Source organism: Halichoeres trimaculatus, unplaced genomic scaffold (assembly GCF_033239565.1).
Source record: "Halichoeres trimaculatus isolate MK-OKI-2021-1 unplaced genomic scaffold, fHalTri1.1 fHalTri1_scaffold_3, whole genome shotgun sequence".
NCBI lineage: Eukaryota > Metazoa > Chordata > Actinopteri > Labriformes > Labridae > Halichoeres > Halichoeres trimaculatus.
This window is the reverse complement of record NW_027437181.1, coordinates 25,178,892-25,201,279: the sequence shown is the minus strand read 5'-3', so window position 1 is coordinate 25,201,279 and position 22,388 is coordinate 25,178,892. Positions and strand designations below refer to the sequence as shown.

Sequence of the window (22,388 nt, the reverse complement as noted above, 5' to 3'; positions counted from 1 at the left end):
CCACATCAGCCGGCAAACATTGACTGCTTACAACTGAAATATGTGATTGATTTACTTTTTTCAATTCTTTTTTTTTTTTTTAACAAAGGGCTTTGTCACTTTATCTTCCATTTCTTCTAAATTTAAACCTAACCCTCAAGGTTGTCAAACTCTAATCCTGCGAAAATGTATAAACAAAATGTCTGTAATTTGTAAGATTTCACTCATCTGTTAATCCTCATCACAGCGGATAAACGCAGGAAACACGGATGCTCTCCTCATGCTTGCTGTGACTCTCTCATACTCACAATCACAACCGCACACAAGCATGCATGCAAACGGGAGTCACCAAACCGTGGAGAGACAGGGTTCGCTTCATTGCTCACCTTGGCTGGGTTTGATCAATGGCACTCTGCCTCTTGCAAATCCCTCCCACAAACAGAGCTGGATAAACAGGCAGAGAGCATTTACACAGGCACAGATAATCTGCTAATCCATATAACCTGCTTTCTAACCCCCCTCAAAACATACACACAATCACTGACACACTCACATGCATAATGGATTGAATTTGTCTGCCCATTCTGTGTATCTGCCCAGGAACACAGGCAGGCAACTGTACATGAAAGCAGGAGGCACTCACTTTTATACACAAACATTTGCATGTGCGCACACACACACACACACACACACACACACACACACACACACACACACACACACACACACACACACACACACACACACACACACACAGTATCAGTGACTTTTACCCATTATCCTGCCTGACCTCCTCAACAGGACATGGTTGATAGTCTTGTCGGTGTTGATAACACACACAAGGGTTAATAGGGATTAATGGACTGTACACACACACTATTACACACACACACACACACACACTCACACACACACGCACACACACATACTCACACAGAAGAGCCAGAAAAACACTCCAGCACTGATGAGTTTACAGCCTTTCATGTGTCTCTAAAGTGTGTGTATGCATGTGTGTTTGTGTGTTTGATTACCAGAGTGAAAATATCATGTAGCCGTCAGCCTGGCAGCATTTCCACAGCTTGATGGGATAATTGAAGCATGAAAAGCCAGACAGAGTTTGTCAAAAGTCTAAATGGTCTGAGTTTAGCGTCATGGACGCCACGAGTACAGGGCTTAGTGTCATTAACTTCAGCTCTATGGGGCAGAGACAGATTTTATCACTGAGAGAAAAAAGACATAACTGCTTTTATAGTTCTGATCAGTTATTTAGACAATTGAATGGCCTGCTCTGGGAAAGTGAGTGTGATCACTCATGCACTTTATGTCTTTAAAAAACTGCTTTGGAGAAGTGAAAGGAGGAGACAGGATCTCTGTGTCTTTTGTGCTGATGCTTAGTATGGATGTATTTGTAAACCTTTATTCAGAGGTCCAGTGTTTGCCTGTTTTTCTTTTGCTTCTTGAGTTGTGTTGTAGCATCACCTAATTCTGGCTCTCCATCATTGCTCCTTTGGGGAAATGATGGAGACATCATTGTCATAGAGCTTTTTTTTTCCAGAGTAACCAATATGGGAAAATCTTCAGAAGCCTTTACATTAGTAGTTTTCAGCTTCAGTTCAGAGTTGGAGATCAAGAAGTGATCTGTTCAAACGTATCCTTAAAATAACAAGGAGGCTAAGCAAAAGTAAGTTTATAATTGTGTTTCAGCAATATTACAACTTTGCTCTGAGGCAGATAACTTCTAAGCGTTTCTGTTGACTAAACACTAGCTGTATGCATTAATGTTGGGTCTCTCTGCATAGCACATAGGGTCCCTTTTTAAACATTACTGAGTGCGCAAACCACAGATCACAGTGTGTGTGGAAGACTTTGGACCTTGGCCCTTGTTTTGTTTGTCTGGTGCATCACTCTCAATCAGTAGCATGTTACACTTCAATATAAGACAACACAACCATAGGGATGAATTTAATTTAATTTTTAATTTAATTTTTTTATATTTTTTATTTATTTAATTTACAGGGACAATGCATATTATTTCATTATTATTCAGTAAATATGCCAGAGTTAGCCAAAAGGCTAGCTGTCATCTGCAGTCCCTGGCCAAATGTTTAAGTAGGCAAGCTAAAAAGCACAAGTTAAAATAAAACAGAGCAGAATAAATTGAATGCAAAGTCAGTTATTAGAAAACAAATCACACACCAATGTTAAACTTTACTAAGAGAAAAAAAGGAGAAAAATAAATAATACATAAGAGAAAATAACCATAGATATGAGACACATGTAAGACAAAAAGAAAACTGCATTAAGTAAATTTTCAAAAAAATATGCACAGCATATTAAAAAAAGAACAGAAAAACTGATGAAAATGCAATTTTTGTTATAACTATATATTTACTGTATTGGAGTCCGATATCTACACAAATAAGAGCTATAAAGATGAAGCTTTCTGATGTTGTGGTATCATTGATCAACAAACAAGTTTTGTTTGGAGTAAAAATGATTGCATGGTGTGACACATTTACCTGGTGGTGTTAGGGAAGTATAGCCCTTTAGCTAACTTTGCACAGAATCAACAAGCTTTTGATCTGCTTAATAAAGTTTCATTTAAAATCAAGGATCTACCATGATCATGGTCATAATTTACAGAAACTAAGACTTCCTCTTGTAGGAAATCATAAATTTGAAACCCATTTCAATGACAGCTTGGGTAAGAAGCAAAACTGTGTCGTCAACTACCAGAGGTGATCGTCTTTTATCCTACAGCCACTAAAAGGCTTTGTTGTGCTATTTTAGGGCATTTCTTAACTACAAGCCTATGTTTTCTGGGAACACTGCTTTTTTCAACAACTGTCTGCATTTATGTTCTAATGTGCTCCTCGAGGTGTCACTTAACATCACTGTTGATTGTGATTACAGCTTAAGAATATGATGTGACACTCATTTTTTGTTTTTGATTTTTTTCATTGGCAGATAATAAAATGATTTTTTGATGAATGTTTTTAGCTGCACAGTCAAGCCCAAAGGAAAAAAAACAGTTATAAATAAGGAGTAAACATTTTTTATAGGTATAATGATGAATACTGCCCATAAACATAGAGATTAGCTTGTTGGTGCTTGTTGTCAACATTTATCTCATATTGGATCATTTAAGTGTTTCATTCTCCTACTCTCAAAACCTGCCCATTAGACTTTCTTCCATTAAACCCTGACTGACTCTGTCCTTCAGAAAATCACGTTGTCAAAGACAACATCTTTGTCCACTCAACAGCTTTTCCCCTCTCTGCTCTCCCCAGGTACGGTGGACGAAAACAGCTGGCAGTGCATCAGACAAGTTCCAGGAAACACCCATCTACAACGAGACTCTGCGCATTGAGGGCATCCAGAGGGTGCAGGGAGGTCGCTACTACTGCAAGGCCGACAACGGGGTGGGGGTGGCTGCCATCAAGTCCATCCGTGTAGATGTGCAGTGTAAGTGGGCAGGGAGAAAGAGGAAAAAATACTCCTTCCACTTTTAGACCACAGCTCTTTCACTTCAGCTATTCCCACTGTTAGAGCAAGAGCCAGAGGTGCAGGGAGAGAGGGTAAGATTGGAGGGGGAAAGATGAGAGACAGATTGGATGGATGATGAGATCTCAGGTGGGAATGGCTTCCAGGAGTATCTGAGGACTTTGGAAGGATGAAAAGCATGGTAGCGTGGATTATGAGGGGAGGTGGGGATCAATCAAAGGAGAGAGCAGTATTTGGAAAAAGAGGGTGGATCAGATGGAAACACTTAAAACTAACATCTCAGTCCCAACTCTCTCTTGGCTTTGGTGCACCATTGGTTTGTTTTATAGTTAATGCTGGTTGCTGTGGTCCACCAATGAGGGTAATTAGAGAAGGAAGATTCTTTTTTAATCAGATACTCCTGGAGAAAGTGAAGTCTGTGGATGTATTAAGAGTTAAAAAAAACAGTTAGTCCAGGTGGTACGGGCTCCCTAACCCACTGCTCTCAACTCAGTACATCCCAAGAGCTCCAGGAAATGGAAAAGAATACAACATTACAGTCAGCCAGTCTGACTGAGACATTCTCAATGTTCCCCTTTGACCTTGCTGAAGAAAGTTAACTTGCTCATTTCTCTCTGCTAAGGATAAAGAGATCACTTCTCCTTCTGGGACCTTGCCACAGATCCTTTGAAGCGTCCCTGAAGTCCAAGGATCTTTAAACAGGCTTTGTTGAGAAGCAGTGTCGTGTTGTAGGGGCCCCGTGCTGCTGCTTGTTTCACTGCCCCACTGTTCCTGTGAGTCAGGGGCCAGGTCATGGCGACAAGTTGACGCACACATATCTATATACCCAACAAATCGATTCTTTTATACACTTTATTTTCATTGCTGGCAACTTCAAATTAGCGCCCCTGTGTAACAACAGTTTATTGCAGGGATGGTTTCCTCCTTCATTGATTCAATCATTTTAATGGCTGGTTTATAGACTTATAGAAAAAAAACAGAATTTCCAAGGGTCCTATAGCACTAAACATCAATTACCTGCATTTCCTTATTTCACATTAACTCTTCTTTTGCTCTCCCTTTTGTATAGTCAAATGCTCTGCCACCCTTTTAGCATCAAATCTCTTAACATCAATCCATGTAGCTGCACACACATGCTTGCCCTGTGCATGTCCCTGTAGGATTTGTCACTTACACACTGCCCTACCTCAGCCTCTTAATGGGGCTCCCCGTCTCTCCTTCCTTTCCTCGACCTCCCTCCTCTTCAGTTAGTGTTAGTTCTCCCCAGGCGTTAGCTTGGCGCCTGCAGGGGTGCTGGTAATTGCAGAGGGGTCTGGATAGTAAACAGGTTGTATTGTGTGTGTGAATTTGTGTGTTTGTGTGTGTGTGTGTGTGTGTGTGTGTGTGTGTGTGTGTGTGTGTGTGTGGTTGTGACAAGAGCGCTGTGAAGCTAACCAGCTCTGACAGCCAATGCTTGTTCAATTCCCCATCCCCCATGCTGAGTTACACACGGCGGCGGTCAGCCACGCGTCCCACACAGAGCGGCTTTAGAGCTCAGGCGATGTAACAATTAGCTGAGGCTACTGTGTACAAAGACAGGCAGAGAGTGGGAAGTAGAGAGAAGGGGTGTTGGATGGAAGTGGAGTAAAAGATGGATGGGACAGTAAAGAGGGAGAGAGGTTATCAGCAGGAAGACGTTGTGCGGTAACAAGTAGAAACAGCTATAGCTGAGGGGCCCTGGAGATGCTTCCAAAAAAACACAACTCAAATTCAAAGAGCTCTGATTTTATGTAGAAGCCCTGAAAAAGTCTGAAATTGAATTAACATGGCAGTTATACTAAAAGGCAAAACAACAGAGTAAATTGACCTGTATTAAGTCAGTCTCCTGTGTATAAAGCTTAGTAAAGAGGGAGATTTTAAAAAAGGCTTAGAGCTGTTTTAGCTCATTTTACACATTATATATCTTGTATCTAATTTGGAAACAGAAAAAAAGATCACAAAAAGGGGAATGTCTCAGTTTCAATAAATTGAACTAAATTGAGAGTCTTTCAGGCCAGAATTGATATCTCTGCTTCATCAGAGCCCTGTAGTTAGACTAAAATTGATGTTTTCTTGCTTGTGACTGGCAACATAACAAAAAGTGGCAAAAAACTAGGGATGCATCTCATAACATTGGTATTGGCTGATAAAGGCTTAAAAAGTTGAGCATCGGATTTTTAGATGCAGACATTCTGCTGATATGACTGTGTGAACATTTCCTGAAGCAGGATTATGAGAGGGGAAACAGAGCAAAGTAAACCCAGTGTGCCCTGTGTTTACCCCCATATAACTGAGGAGCACTCTTCCTCACAAAAGAAGCAAAAATAAAATGAACAATGTAAAAAAGAAATACTGAAATAGAGAAAAGTGGTGATTGATTGTGTAAGAATGGATTGTAATATGGAGTGAGATGTAATTTTCACTCTCAAAAGTAGAAAACCTGAAGCGGAAAAGGAACAGAAGAAGAATGACAGAGGGAAAGATAAAAAAAAAAAGATGGTGAGAAGAAGTGAGGCAAAGAGAGATGCTCATAATAAGGTAGATGCACTCATATGCTTTTCAATTTGGATGCATCCAACAGACCAGTTGTTGGACTCCAGGGCAGAACACGTTGTTACCCACACTGGGTACAAACAGGAGCGTGTATCTCAGTCACACAATGTATGCGTTTTGCTATTTTCAGCTTTTTTTCCCCCCTCACTGAAATGATCATAAACCTGCACTTTCTCCAATCATTATTTTCCTCCTTCTTTTATTTCCTCTGATCTTCCTGCATGTTTTTCTTCTCTTTTTTTCTTCTTTAGCCTCACGCACAAATGCCAACAGTAGTGTGTTTTTTGTGTGTATGTGTGTGTGAGATGAGTCAGCTGGGGTCCCTCCCCTCTCTCAGCTGTGAGGTTCATCCAAACACAGCAGCAACTGGCTGTAGGTCATGTGCCCTGCATGCAACTCTGCTTTCACACAATTGCATGGATACAAGGAGGCCTCCAAGACAGCACACACACACATATACATACACAGCCTCACATTTAAATGTAGCACGCATGCACATTTGCAATGATATACATGGACACTAACGCATTAAGTAAAGTAGACACACCCTTGAGCAGAACGGTAGAATCAAATAAAAAGCAGAAAAAAGCACTCACGCACCAAAGCACACTGATTCACACTTCAAAGTGTGGTATGTGAGAGCAGGAGGAAGAAAGCAGAGCGGAGAAAGTGAACGACAGATTGAAACTGAAAAGACAGCCATGTAAATGATTGAAGAGTTTCAGGATTAGAGCAAAGGTGCAAACTCAATATTCTGCTTTGAACAGAAGACATACTGAAATGATTCACTTATATATACATATAGCTGACGGTCTATTTCTTCTATTATTCATTTTCTTTTTGAAACATCCTGAAGGATCTTTAGTGAAATGTTATCATCAGGGTTTCAAAGTTCAAAGGTGTTAACCCTCCTCGATAAGACAAGCCATGATATAAATGTGTTAATTTGTAAACATACCTCTATTTTTGCTGTATTGGTCCTTTAATTATGTTAGAGTAGTTCAGAGAGTAGCTCTTACATAACCTTCTAAAGAAACCTATGATTTGGTAACAAGAAAAATCTTGTTTCACATCATGTTATTTCAGACTACTGTCTGTCTGAACTAAGTTTGTAAGTTTGGATCTTTAACAGTAAAGTTCAAGTTTTGATGTCACACCAACAGTGGCATCTAAGTCACACAGCTTTTACATATCTAACACAGTGCAGGCTTACCAGATTTCATCTATTTTGTTACACCACTATGTTTTATTACAAAGGCAAGGTACCCAATCCAAATCCAATGAAGGAAATCCTATCCTCCCTGATAATCAATAAACATGAACAGGGAGCCTTCTAGTCATCTACTTACCACCTAAACTGATTTTTCCCACTCAAAAACACCTTTTCCACTCGTCACCCATCTCTGTAAAACTTTTCCCTCTATCATATCAATCTCTACCTGACGAATGACCTGGCATCCGACCACAGAGGCAGTGGGGCAGTGAGCTGGCGGGGTTTAACTTTGAGGAGCCTCTACTGATGGGATGGACTTGGTTCAGAAACCCAATCAATGATACCTAAATAAAACATAGAGAAACGTGATTTGCTCATCATAGTTCAGATCAGGACCTCTCTGTGTCTCATTACTCTCTTCAGGACACAACCAGGTAAGTGGCGGAGTGTTGGGGGGTTAATGATGATGGGGATAATGAGACAGATGCTGATTATGTTCCTGTTGGTGGCTATGTTGAGACAGTGGGGGGGAAGATGATGATTGTCAGGATGCTGACGCTGTGTTTTTCCAGATTTAGACGATGTCTTGGGTCTGTGAAGCAATTTGACACCAGATCAAAGCAAAAAATGCAAAACAGACTTTACCCAGACTCTGACACTGTTGAGCTCTTTGTAGATACCAATAAGACATCTTCACCCAGCCACTCCACCACAACCAGCCTGTGGTGTATACACAGGTTCTCATTATTATTACCTGAATATGAGTTGATAAAGAACAGAGCCAGTGGGATATGATACAATCTGAGCCTTCATACAATACTTACAGTCGATTGTTTGTTTAATCTTTGGTGGATGTCTACGCAGATAAGACTTTGACCATTGAATCTGTGATGCATCCATTGCACAGTAAACAATTGTCAGTTCCTCTTTGTTTATATGGATTTTTTTTTAAACAAACAAACAAAAAAAACCCTCCTATATTTGATATAATTATTACCTTGGTAAGTGTTTGGAATCTTACAGTGTTTTCTATATTTCTGCACTGATACACACCTGATCAAAATTTCACCAAACCAGTTGAAAAATTGAAAAAAAAATTACCTTTTAAACAGGTGGCTCTTAAAAAGGTTCTGAGCTTCAAAATATTGCTAACAACAACAATTAAACTGAAATAGGCTGTTCATCAGCAGATCAAAAGTTTAAGACCACAGTGAAAACTGTCAAAATAGAATAATAAAAAAAAAGTAAAATATATATTTAACTTTGAAAAAAAAAAAAAAAATCAGTAATAAGCAGCTCCATCGTTTCTGTTGATTATTGTGGTTTGCTTGTTGCAAATGTTTCCAGGAGGCTAGTGGGAACATTGCTCCAAGTGGTGAAGATTAGCCTCACAGAGGGTGTCCACTGTGTGGACCTGATGTCCATTTTTGTTAAAATCCTGTGCTATTCATCCCTAAATGTTCTCAGATTTAGATCAGGCGAACACACAGGATGGTCCAAAAGAGTGATGTTATTCCTCTGGAAGAAGTTCTTTGTCAGTGCGTTATCTTGTTGAAAACACAGTCAGTACTACACAGGCCAGAGTCAATGAGGGATGTCCCATGCTACCTCTCCACATTGCTAGCCACGGTTTAAATTTTTCTCATCAGAGAATAAAACTTTCTTCTGTTTGTCAGTCCTGTGTTTGGTGTTCTTTGTAAAGTCCAAATGAGCAATTTTGTGTTGTTTAAAGGACAAGGCCTGTGAAGACATTTTTGGTTCTTTGGGCTTTTCTCACAGATGTCATCCGATGGTTATTGGGCAGCAGTTTGCACCAGTAACGGCCTTAATTTGGGTAGAGAATTGTCCCATGTCTTTATGGGCAGCCAATCAGAGCTCAGGACATAGTGGCATCGTGGATACCTGACAGGAAATAACATTGGATCCACATGCTTGCACAGATTTTGGCTTTTAAAGCCTGTGGTCTTACAGTTTTATGATCTGTGATGATCAGCCTATGTCAGTTTTTGTCTCGCCTAGAGCTGCACAATTTGGGGAATAGGTGCGATTTGCGATTAGGTGGACAATATTGCGATTGTGATTGTGCTTGCGATTTAATTAAAAAAAAAAATGTCATGAGTCTACAGACTTGCTTGGTTATCATGGAGAAAAATCAAGAAAAAAGCAGAGATGGATTACTGAGGATTTTAATTGTGTAATAATTCTCAAAATATCCAAACTTACTGTATACAAACAACAATGTACAGCACAACAGTACTGTTTTGTTTGTATTCAAAATAGCACATTTATGCCACTTTTGCTTTGCATGTTTTAAAAATTACATCTTTTTTTGCTGTGTCATTCAACCTGTAACCAAAATAACACCAAATAACAGAGGTAGAGTTTCTTTTCGCCTTGAGCGCCTCACTTACTTCTTTGTGCTCCATCTTGTCTGATTAAACTGCCGTACCAGGGGGGCAGGTGGTCACATGACAAGTTGAAACAGTGACTGATTAGTCATCTCACGCTCGCTCTCTTACTCAGTCACACACACACACACACACACACACACACACACACACACACACACACACACACACACACACACACACACACACACACACACACACACACACACACACACACACAGACATCACTCACACAAACACGCTCATTTTTTACACTTTTTAAAAATAATTTTACAATCGCACCTCTTTTGCGATTACGTAATTGCATGTGCTGACATTGCGAATGCGATTGCGATAATCATGCAGCTCTAGTCTCGCCCCCATGTCTTCATTCATTTTGCATCATGGGATTCCCTATCGAACTTTCTTGAGATCCAACAGTGTAAAATGTAAATTCTTGCAATTTTTCAACTGGTCTTAAAATTTTGGTGAAATGGGCATTGTAATTGATACTTCTTGTTGTTCCAGGTTGTTCAGAGAATGTGTAAGCTAAATAGTGACCGAAAAGACAGCCAGCATAGTCAGCTCTATCTGAGCAGCAGAGTATCAAGGTTCCCTCAACACTTGCCAAGAAGAGACAGGAAGATATAGCTCCCTGTAAGCTTGATTGATCAAAAACTAACCTTCTTTTCTGCTGATTTTCAAGTCAGACTGAATTCCTCCAAGAAACTGGCACCAACCTCTTGTGGCATTGTCAGTAATGACAGAATAAATCAATGGAGTATAAGACCATGTAACTCCAAATGTACACAAGCCCTTTCTCTGCTTTGGCAGTTATCGCCCTTTCTGTCACTTGCAATTGGAGTCAAGAGAGGGATGTGTTATCCATTATTCCAACACTGTGGCTTCAGAAATAGTCCCAGTGCAGTACTACAAGTGCTCTACAGTAGAATTGTTGTGTTTGACAGAGGCACACACACTTTCACACCCCTAAACAGCAGGCTTGGTGGCATTTGGTCTGTCTATGTTGGCCAGAGTCTTCTGTCACCAAACAGCCTGCTCTGCGCTTCAGGGTGACACCAGGCCTGGCTGAAAGGGATGAATGGGCACTGCTGCTGGTGTTGGTACTCCACTGAAACAGCACACACACACACACACACACACACACACACACACACACACACACACACACACACACACACACACACACACACACACACACACACACACACACACACACACACACAAGCTGCAGAAACTGATGAAAGAAGTAGGCTGTGGAAGACAAAACAAGGTGCAGTTTAAAACAGGTAGTTTTAAAAAAGCTTTGACCTTTCAGTGGTGTTGAGGCTGAAGCCGTGGGGTGAATCACTAGGACACAACAGTAGCATCTGAGTCACACAGTGTGGCAAACTCGCACAAACTTTGGTCCCTTGGTTCACCATCACTTCTCTGTGTTTCTCCCGTCCTTGCTCTTTATATTTGTCCTCCTCGCTGTCACTCAGTGGCCCTCTCTCCATGTGTTATTATTACTGTCTGTGGCTCTCTTAATATATATTTCTGTTTGTGTATGCTTCTTGGTCTGCTTGTGCTTCCTCTGTCTTTCAGTGTTGTCTCAGTAGGTTTTGTGTCTTCTACTTTCTTTTGTTGGTTTCATTCCCAATCCAATTTTCTCCTGCTTGCTCAGCACGAAAAAAAAAAAAGAAAAAAAGATGATTATTCACATGCTGCATTGTTCCTAGAAATGTGCTTTTTGATATATAGTTCAGTGTTTCCTAGAGAATGACACTGTACCTGTGACAGAGGAGGTGGCATGAGGTGTGAGGTTGGGAGTCTATTAAAAGTAATGAAATTAAAAGTTCTCTTTTCATTACTTTAGTTTACATATATTTCTCTTGCTTTGTTCTTCAGCTTGTTTTAGTGCTCACCAACATCTCTGATTTTCAAAACCTCAGAACTTTTTGAATTTGTTAAAATCTAAGTCATCTTGTATTAGTCTGGCTCAAGTATCCTCTGTGTATGGGAAACTCTGTAGCTTATATGGTCCATGTGTTTTTCTATTTCACAGCTCTGTAATTTGATTAGTCTGCAGTAACCAGATCAGAACATGAGAAAAGCACCAGATGAGGTCAAATTTCTGTTAATCTGGCCTCAAGCTCTTCTGTATATGGAGAAATTTCGGTGTATTATGATGGTCACAGGGACTTCAAATGGCACATTGGGGAACTGAGTGAAAAAAAAAAAAAAAGGTTGTTAAAATTTGATTTTTTTTTTTCCGGAGAGTTCAAAAGCCATTTTGAGAGCCTCTATTACAGGGATGGCCAACCAGTCAAAGACCAAGAGCAACAGAAATTACCGTGGTACTACAAAGAGCCGCATGGCATACATGGTCTTTCGAACCTACTTCCTGTAACATGTAAACTGAATGACATAAAATGAAATACAATACATTTCCAATTTTCAAAGCAAAATTTATTGTGTTTGCAAGTGTGTTTAAATCTGTTCTTTGAGCCGTGTCAAAGGCGAGTTTTTGTTTTTACCGCAGATGAGACAAAGTTCTATCTATCTATCTATCTATCTATCTATCTATCTATCTATCTATCTATCTATCTATCTATCTATCTATCTATCTATCTATCTATCTATCTATCTGTCTGTCTAGCAACGAGTGCATGAGGAATTGAGAGGAGCAAATGTAGAGAAAAGAAACTGAAACTTAAGTATCAATCTCATCACCCAACTATTGATCAATACCAACGTTGGCATCAATAAATCAATATTTCAGATTGATCAGCACACCACTACTCATAACAATATATTTTTATGAATTGATCGAAGAGCTGAAAGGCAAAGAGCCACATGTGGCTCCTGAGCCGCAGGTTGGCCACCCCTGCTCTATTACCTTTACAAGCAAATGTTTATTGTTATAATTTCTAAATCGTCACACTTAAAATATGAAAAGGCAAACCAAAATCCCAGTTTGTACTGGTCCTGTGTTTTAAGCCTTAACAAAAGCTCATGTGTGGTTAATAACATAAATGATTTTTGTCTTCATAAATGTAACCCAGAGTGACCATGGGAGCTTGATTTGAACAGATAGAACTGAATACACTTGCTATTAGTTCTACATATTCGACCAAAGAGACGTTTTCTTTTTTAACTGTGGAGGCTGAAAGCTGAAAGGCATTTAAATAATTGCACAGAAGCATTGAGTTTCTACCGGGAGAAAATACTGTATCTGCATTTCTTCTTATATTTCCTTTGACATCTACTTAGTTGCTTTCTTGCCCTAAAGCATTTTGCTCCTTCCCTGATTTTCTGGTCCGTGTTTTGTTTCAGAGCCAGCCCTGGTTCTTTTATGGTGGCACCACTGATATAAAAATGCATTTTTTATTACCTTTTTTCTAACAAGGAATGAACCTCTACTTTTGCAGACGGAAATGAAGAAAACTTCCAGAAATTGTTTCTGTAGTAATAATATTCTGTTTTTCATTCGTTCCTAATGGAATCTTTAGGATATAATCAAAGCTGACAGCGAGGTGAAAATGGATTAATCTGAAAATGTGCTATTGTACTTCAATTTTTAAGAGTTGTGTTGGATGTGGCCTTTGATGAGTTTAGAAGTGAACTTATAGGTCAATATCTGAGTTGCTTGTAGATATCACATGGAAAAACACACTGGCTCTTGTTTGATATGAAGGCAAAAAGCTCCCATTGTTAAGAGCACAGTGCATGGCTTCAGTTCTTTTGGTAACTTAAAGTGCTGTGACGCTTGCCCTGAGCAATGTCCCATGTTTTTTTTCCAGCTGCTCTCCTCTGCCACACCATGTTCTTTTATGCCACTCCTCGACTAGCTGTTGTGTGCGTGTTTGCATGTCTGACTGTGTAGACTGCGGAAAGTGTATGCGTGCATACAGAATACATATGGATAACAGTCTTTTGATCCTCATTTTATGTTAAGTGGCTGTCAGCAGATTACAGGAAGATGGACAAACAAAACCTTGCCTTCTCAGATCACATGAATACCCCATGCTAGTTCTCAGTACTACTTAGAAGTTCCTATTGCAGCTTGAGTGACTTTATGTGTTGATCCACATCAGTGGCAAAAAAAAAAAAAAAAAAAGACTGACTCATTTGATGAGAAGAGAAAAGAAATATTTCAAAACCTTTTCCCAGTAAAGTTTGCAGAATTCTTCTTCCAACTGTAAAATCTTGAAAATGAATTCCATTTGACAAGTAAGCTAAGAATAGAGAGCAAAATATCACTTTTTGCATTTCTCCCCAGCTTTGAATGGCCCTCGAGCTTCCATAACCTGAAAATCCAACACGCGATAGAAGAGGAAGGAAATGCAGTTTCATAATCAAATAAAGGAAGAAGTCTCTCCCCAGGAAAGACTTTCTTTTTGTCACTGTGTTGTAAGTGGCTTGAAATATTAAAGTAATTTTTGAACTACAAACACATTTTAAATCCAGCCTTACTTGAAGCAACACCTTGCTTATAATCGAGGAGTTATTCAGCAGTACATCAGATGAAAAGGCTTTGTGTTTAGTCATTTATGGAAAAAAGCACTGACTGAGGGTGGGGACAGATCTATTCTGTGTTATATTCAACTCTTTGTCAATCTATTGTAATGATGTCAGCATCCACTATCCACTACAACAGTCATCAGCTAATAATATACAAGTGGCAAATTAGCACTCTCAAATGCATGGTGTTGGTACTAAGAGACTCAATTACACAGATCAACAGAAAGCAACATTAGCATTTCAGGAGACCTTCCGTTGAATTTGCAGTCATGGATTTGTGTCAGACTGAGGGCATAATGCTAGTGTCTTATGTTGTTTAAACACTGACTAATTTTATCTGCATGTGTCGTAGAGGATAAAACCCAGACACATACACTCAGGGACAAAAAGGTAGGTAGAATACCACGCAAAGACCATCAGTCTTCCCTCAAATGTTCTGCTCTCATTGTTTCGTAAACTTCAGTGTCCATGTTGTAGATAACTCAGAGCCTGTCATCCCAACAGAAGACTTGGCCTCTATTTTCTGTGCAAGGGCCAGGACCTTACTTATGGCTTCAAATTGTCGCTGATTTGGAAAGTAAGCAAGTAAACTGTTGTAATTCCAACATATATTAAAAAAGCATGCTTATTTTTTGGTGAACTTTGTCACCTCTCAGCAAGAAGGCTGTGTGGAACCAAACTAAAATTCTGATGCTTCTTCACTTGTTATAGGACATAAAAGCCAATAGATTTGAAAAAAAAAAAAATCAATCCACAGACCTTTAGATGAATTAATGAATATAAAAAGATTTTGTACCCAGCAGTAGCAGAGTAATAAAGCAGTTTGATGGTGGAATGCCATCAACAGAGACATGGGTGGAAAGAAGTGAAATGGCTGGAATGGAAGTAAAGCCTAAAAAAGTGACCTCAAGATGAGTGGGTACATTTTTCTCTGCATGGACAAAAAAAATATTTGTTTCTGTGCTCTAAAGAGAAGTTCTCTAAGGACAACCTGTTCAAGTTACAGGAGGGTATAAACACAAATAAGAGCTCTTCAGGTTGTGCTGTCCTACACATATCCTGTCCTTTCAAAACCTTTTTAGAAGAGCACCATTCAGGCCATCCTTTCACACTCTCTAGATCAACAGAGTTTAAAACTACACAAAAGTTGGTGGGAGATGTAAGCTGAATAGCTCTGGTTAGTCTGTGCCTATACTGGCTAATATCTGAACGCTGCTGGTCGGAACGGGTCGGCTCTGTCAATAGATTTTAGTATAAGTTAGCCACACATCTTTAGCATTGTAAACTGAGCTGGTGAAGACACGCCAAGAAAGGTAAAGCTTCGCCCACAGTCGGCCCTGCTCTGATCAGCTGGCAGTGGCAACGCCAGACCTGCTTCGTGGCTAATTCATAGTTTTGATTGCGCCGCTCTAATTGAAAAAGCTACTACTGTGTGTTAGAAGGAGGATGACTGTCTTGTTTGTTACATTTTCTGCCGGCTGGCTTGCTCTGTCGGAGGGGGCGTGTTGTGAGGAGGCGAAGAAGGGCGATACGAGCTGGGGGGTGGGATCTCGGAACATGGAGGGGAGGGGTGAGTGAGGCTGCGTTTTTCAAACGATCATAGACCATAGCTTTAAGGAGGGTTGAGGTAACACAGACTGTTTCACTATCTTTTGGCTATCACGGATTAGTTAGCCTACGACAAATATGGTTAAACAGAATAAAGAGAGAGCTTTGACTTCCAGTTTGTCGACAAACTCATGATCTTTTTCAGCCTGTAGATGTGAACTTCACGGTATTTCAGCCTTTATATTGAGAGACGTGGAAGTACCGCTCATTTTAATCATACTACTAAATGCAATGTTCAAAAAGAAAGTAGGTAATACAGTTGACATGACCTGTTCTCTTAAGTGCTTTGTAATGACCTGGGAGTGTTTTGAATTCAATTTCAGTTCGCGACTTTTCATGAATGGCTTCTTTGTCAGTCTGTTTCAAAGGAAAGAGTTCACTTTGAACCAGGGTTGAACATCTGCAATGAGAGTTTTCAGAAGCTGCAACATTTATGACAGTCTATACCTGCTTTCTGTAGAGTGAGAATGTAACACTTGAGAGACACATGCCACTCCTCTACAGGCTATCAGTAGGTGTAATATGAATTTATGGTTAGGGACATACAGTAGATTTCTCTGGGTTCATCTACCAGAGCAAGGACTCTGAATCTCAAATAAATGTCCTCTACTTTTACTGTAAATGTAAAAACCTTCCAAGGATGTTTCATTGTTTGATACAAGACAGTTAAAAGTGTTTGCATGAATAGAATCAAGCTTTTTTTTTTGAGAGAGAGAAAGAAACTTGTATAGTACTAAAACATTGTCAAACAGCACAAAGCTTTTGAGAGTGTCAGCCCGTTATTTTTTTTTTTTTTGATTTATCCTTCCAAAGTTATTGCATCAATGATCCCAAACCTTGAGGTAAAAGAGGAATTGAAAATGTACAGAGTTTTGAAAAATTGTCTCAAGATTGCTCAGACAATTACCCATGAAAAGGCTCAACTTCCCCATTAGCGCTACCAGGAGACCAAAGAATAGTAGATCGCTATGCTCCCTGCCTTTGCACAAAGGCCTAAAGCTGCATGTTTCACTTTATAAGAGTATATACAACAGCATTGTCGTCTCTATGCTTTCTGCATGACAACGGTCAGTTGCTTAATGTAGCATTGTGGTATTGCTAATGTGCAAAACAACCTCAGGCTCCTTAGGACAGGATAATGTTATGTTTTGGCCAGGAGGTGTATTTACTGTGTGAATATACAACGCTTAAATCCAACACCCTAATTATGGTCCTTTTTCATGTGACATGAATTTTAGGTAATCTTATCCATGTAATGTAGATCAGTGGTCTTCCATCATTTGTTAGTGCAAGTTAAATACCAGCTTAAAACCAATATTTATGATCATTAGATAACCTCCAAAATATTCAACCCATTTTGCAGTTTCCCAAGACAGTGCATATCGTAAGATTTAGCTCCATAAGGTGTAGTTTAGAGGTTGTACTACAGATTATCAGCGCTTTAAATATTTTGTCTGAGTTGTTGAAAGCTGAGTTTTAAAATGCTGTGCTATTCAATCAGTAGTGAGTAGTCAGCATACACCTAGGTCTTGAGCTGAGATACTTAATGTATTTTATGTGTACACACACACACACACACACACACACACACACACGCACGCACACACACACACACACACACACACACACACACACACACGCACGTGCGCACGCACGCACACACACGCGCGCACGCACGCACGCACGCACGCACACACACACACACACACACACACACACACACACACACACACACACACACACACACACACATTATGTGTCTCTGTAGAGAGCCAGGTATAGTTTTTGTCTGAAGAATGTGTGTAATGAGAGTTCATTCTTTGTCTCCAGTGTGTTTACTAGCCTTAGCCTTTCACTGTCAGCGCACGAAAACGAGAAATATCAAATACTTGAAGATCCTGACTTTGTGCTATTGCTTTACACATAATTTAAATAACACATCTAGAGTTGGATAGTGGATAGGGTATCCATTGACTCAACAAACATCACTGATGCAAACACATGACCTATGTATACAAAAAGCCTGCTTACTCTTCAGAGCAAGTATCTGCACTCCAGTTAAATACACATTGAATACCACTGGTTTTGGTAGCGAAATATCAAATGAATCCCATGTCAGAGTTGTACATAAACTTTAAATGACCCCAGATAGAAATTAATAATAAAAAAAGTAGATGCAGCAACATTAAAAGAAGAGCTGTACTGCTCACTTTGAATAGAAACTGACAGAATGTGTTCAGTAATAGTCGGGGCCTATCGGTCATGTTCTTTGCTCTCTCTCTGCATCTGAAAGATTCTCATTACCACTATCTCACCTCCAGTCAAATATGTAAATGAAATAATTTGACTCACAATATGAAGTAAAAAATGCAAGTGCACCATGAGAAGCCAGCCTAGTCTCTCTGAGTTCTCATTTGATCTTTGTGAGGAGAAGAATATGATTATTATCACATCAGGTGCTATCAGCTTATCATCACGTTGTCAGCTCCACTTCAGAGCTAATATGATTAAATACTAAGGTAGAATTCAATACCAGCACTTACATTTTAACATAGTCTCTCCCAGATAAATTAGCCTGATTGAATAAGATAATACTGAATGTGTATGTTAGTGGCTGTGTCCATCCATATCTAAGAGGAAAAAAGGTATACATATAGTATGTGTCCATGAACTGGTTTGTGCATAAATCTGTGTGCTGAGCAGCAATAGGAGGACTATTGTCACTGGGAAATAATACATCTTCTTTCTATAAAATCCAATTTTGTCCCACTGTGCATCGTATTTCTGCGACTGAACAGGCAAAAGATGTTCTGTAGATATAAAGAGTTATAAAAAGGTGAAGCAGCTATTGTCCTGTTCCCCATGAATACATAGTCTGATTAAGTTTATCCTGCTGATATTTTAAGTCAGCCTCCCTCTTTCAGTCTCTATGCCAAAAAAATGAACAAGTCTTTGTTCCCAAACTCCATTCAGTACCAGACACTACAAAAGTAGTTGGTTATTCCACTGACTTAACATTTGAATGATAGGTATGTCTGTATAAGTGAAAAAATCTGGAATTCATTTTTTTGAGTACGTCTAAAACAAATGTTTCAAGAAAGGAAACAAGAATAGATAAAAAGAAAAAAAAACAGTCCCAATCACCCAGTCATGAATATTACCATATTGACCTGAATATAAGACAAGGTTCTTTTTGTGGAAAATATGAAAAGTGAAAATGTGTGTGTGTGTGTGTGTGTGTGTGTGTGTGTGTGTGTGTGTGTGTGTGTGTGTGTGTGTGTGTGTGTGTGTGTGTGTGTGTGTGTGTGTGTGGTGGTGTTGGGGGTTGGGGGTATAATCGGGGTCCAACCATGTGCTGATAGTTATCTATGGTCACAACAGCAGAGAGTGCCACCTTTTCGTAACGTCAGAGACCTCACTCTAACCAACTGTCAGGCCGTCAAAACTATGAAGTTACAGAGTGTAATGCCCAAAGATGAAGTGTCCGTTAAGACCGTCTGAAAAAAGCAAACTGTAAAAAAAAAAAAAAAAAAAGGTTTATCGTGGTTCTCAAAGCTGCCATTACCAAGAGTTTGACAGGAGTTTGTATGAATTTGAGAAATGTAACGAAGGCGTGCCCATTACCAGAGCTGCCATCAGAATTACATTTTTAACACAGATCTTACTGATTGTATTTAAAGCCAAAAATAAAAAGCAGTGTCCAACTATAACTTCAATGATTATTCAGAATTAAAAAAGAAGAAAAAAAAAAAACAAATAGCTTGGCTATTAGAGTCTTTTTTTAAAGCTTTGTCTTGAAAAGAGGGGGATTGTTTTAAAATCAGGGTTGTCCTATATTTGGGTCATTACGGTAAAATGGACCTTGGCAGAACTGATTTGGGTTCATTTATTATGAGTAGGCAAATTTGAAATTGTACAAAGAAGTTAACAATAGACTTGACAGGTTTTCAACATTTTTAAATGTAACGGAATCTGTGAAAACTGAGTAACTCATGACTTTTTGAGTCATCAGTGACAGGAACGTTTAACTGTGAAATTTATAGGGACACCTGGCCGTAACTTATTTTATAAATAATAATCTACCAATGGCTTGCATCATCTTTTTTTCTCACTTGTCTTTCTGTTAGCCAGCTAGCACAAGCTAAAAATCCATGTTTTACTTATTGTATAATTGTATGTAAATTAACACCTTTAAACCAACATGTAAGATATTAAAGTGGTGCAAGTGCTAAATTTAGCTGATAGCTGATGCGCCTAAAAAAATATAAAATTCAAATATCACTTAAATTAATCTGAAAACAAAGCATGAAGTTCATTCAGAGGACTTTAGTATTTTAAATGCTGATCAGTCAGGAAGCTGTAACATCACTATGGTTTGTTTCTCTCTTCACTATTTCTCCTTTACCTTAAGATTTGCTAAGCTGCCTGTCATGAGTGTATGTTTCTCCAGGGGACATTAGCCACCAGATGAATGCAATGAAATGGCTCTGATAGCTCTGCAGTTTTTTTAATCAGTCTAAAACACACAGCCATGTAGTGTGAAGTAAAGATTAATGCTCATCGTGGTAAGTTTTCACTCACCTTAAACTGTGCTTTAATGGGCCAGAAGCTGGTGCAGGTAGATAAAGGAAAAATAAGCCATTGTAACAAAGTGTCTTGGCAGTTTGACTGAGCACTGATGATTAAGAAAAAGAGCCAAAACATTGCTCTGGTCTATGAATGGACCAGCTGTCAAATGGCATCTGTGTAATGATAACCCATACGTTGTACTTCCTTTTTCCAGCTGCATCACATTCCATTGCTGCCTGTTTGTGTACAAAATATTTCATGTTATCTCCACTGAAGATGAATCTTATTAAAAAGGAGATTCCATTCAACAGAAAAATGTCTGTTCTTAACCACGGTATGAAGGATTTAGGTGAGTTGTAAATGTGGGCACACGTTGCTGGCTAAAAATCTGGTTCTATTTGACCTGAAATAGCTTACCAAAGTCCAACAGTGGACTTTGTATGATACAAGAGAATGAGCTGGCAATCCCACCATTGTCTCACATTAGGCCTAATTAATTAGCACTTTTCTATGGTATGACTCCCTAATGGGAGCTCACTGACCTTGGAGTTATTTTCAGTGCTTGGATGGGGAAGAAAGGCCAATCATCAGGGTGTTTGTTACAGGATATCTTTTCCGAGTAATGTTTGACTTGTTATATCTGTATTTTTGTTTCGTGGGTTGATTATGCAAGGTTTTAGGTCAATTATGAAGAGATTCAAACAGATAAGATGGGAACCTGTGCTTATCTAATAAAAGTAATATTTTCTGTTAACACAATATGATTTAAAAATGGATTTGAGCAAAATTTATTTAGAGAGTTAAAAGTTTTTTTTAATTGATTTTTGTTGTTTTGACACATTTTTCTCTCATTCTTTTGCCCTTATGACCATTCAACTGGATTTTACTGTACAGTGGATAATGGAGACTAAAAAAACATCATGTTTACCCTCATTAATCCAAGTAATCTTGCTGGTGTAGAAATATAGGTCACAGATTGTTGTTAAACACTGTTTTAGCACTGCACCCCAAATCAGTCCTTCTTGGTAATTGCTTGTTGGTGTTTAGGTTGTAAAAGTAGAAACTAATGAGTGGAGGCCATCCCTTAGGAGAGGGGCTCCCTAAAATACATTCAATTTGTTGAACCTGGACAGTCACAGGCCATTAACCAAATTGGCATTCCAGAGTTTTTATTTTGCCTGTGTTTTTGAAACACAGAAGCTATCTAAGGATTATCAGTCTATGTCATCATAAAGATGCGCACGCATCTTGACCGCAGAAACAGCATTTAGCTCCATTCATTCAAACGAGTAAGCGTTTTAAACACTAAATTCAACCTGTTAGAAGCATCAAAATGTACGGTTTTTCTGTGGACAGCTGTCAAAAACAATACTTCACAATAGAGGCAACTTCTGTCAAGTTTCGACCGTTACAGCGCAACCGGTGTTTCAGCGTTAAAAGCGACCATGTTAAATGGTGACTTTCAGCCGGCGGCTGCCGTGATTAACGGCCGAGAGTCACCAGTTAACAGGGTCACACTTTACACTGATACACCAGGGACGTCTGCGTGTGTGTAATTAAATGTGCATTCTTTATCCAACCTCAGTTAACCAGATTTGACTGCAAACAAACAATAATAACTGCTGATACTGAAAATACAGATTTGACTTTGTTTATTTAATGAAAAAGTTGGTTTGGGGCAGAGGTTCTGACCAAACATGGACTCAATATGGACAGTAAATAATGAGTGAATCTATGAATTATGGTTAACAGAAACAGATTTTATGACCAAAGTAAAATTAGGGAATATTATGAAACAATGTTTACATCCTGGTCTGTCACAGTCTGATAAGTGTCCACGGATAATTCAGTCATGAGCATCGAGTGAGAGTTGTGTTTCCTCTCTGGGTAAATGCTAGGTTTCTCTGATAAAAACGTCTGTCCACCTAATATCTGTCCACTTGCTGATCTCTTCTGTCCAATTGCTGCCATTTCACAAACCTGGGAGCATTTTGCCGTCCGTCAAAGTTATAACATTAAGTCAAAAAATG

The 22,388-nt window shown here is 39.2% G+C and overlaps 1 protein-coding gene across 4 annotated transcripts in view; it reads left to right on the top strand.

Annotated features, from left to right (window-relative positions):
* The window catches only part of mdga1 (MAM domain containing glycosylphosphatidylinositol anchor 1), a 245,642-nt gene that overhangs the window by 99,862 nt on the left and 123,392 nt on the right, over nt 1-22,388 (top strand). For all 4 annotated transcript variants that reach the window (XM_074666081.1, XM_074666079.1, XM_074666082.1 and 1 more), the window contains one exon: nt 3,270-3,444. In XM_074666081.1, coding sequence (XP_074522182.1) covers nt 3,270-3,444 — 175 coding nt within the window. The remainder of the gene's footprint in view (nt 1-3,269; nt 3,445-22,388) is intronic.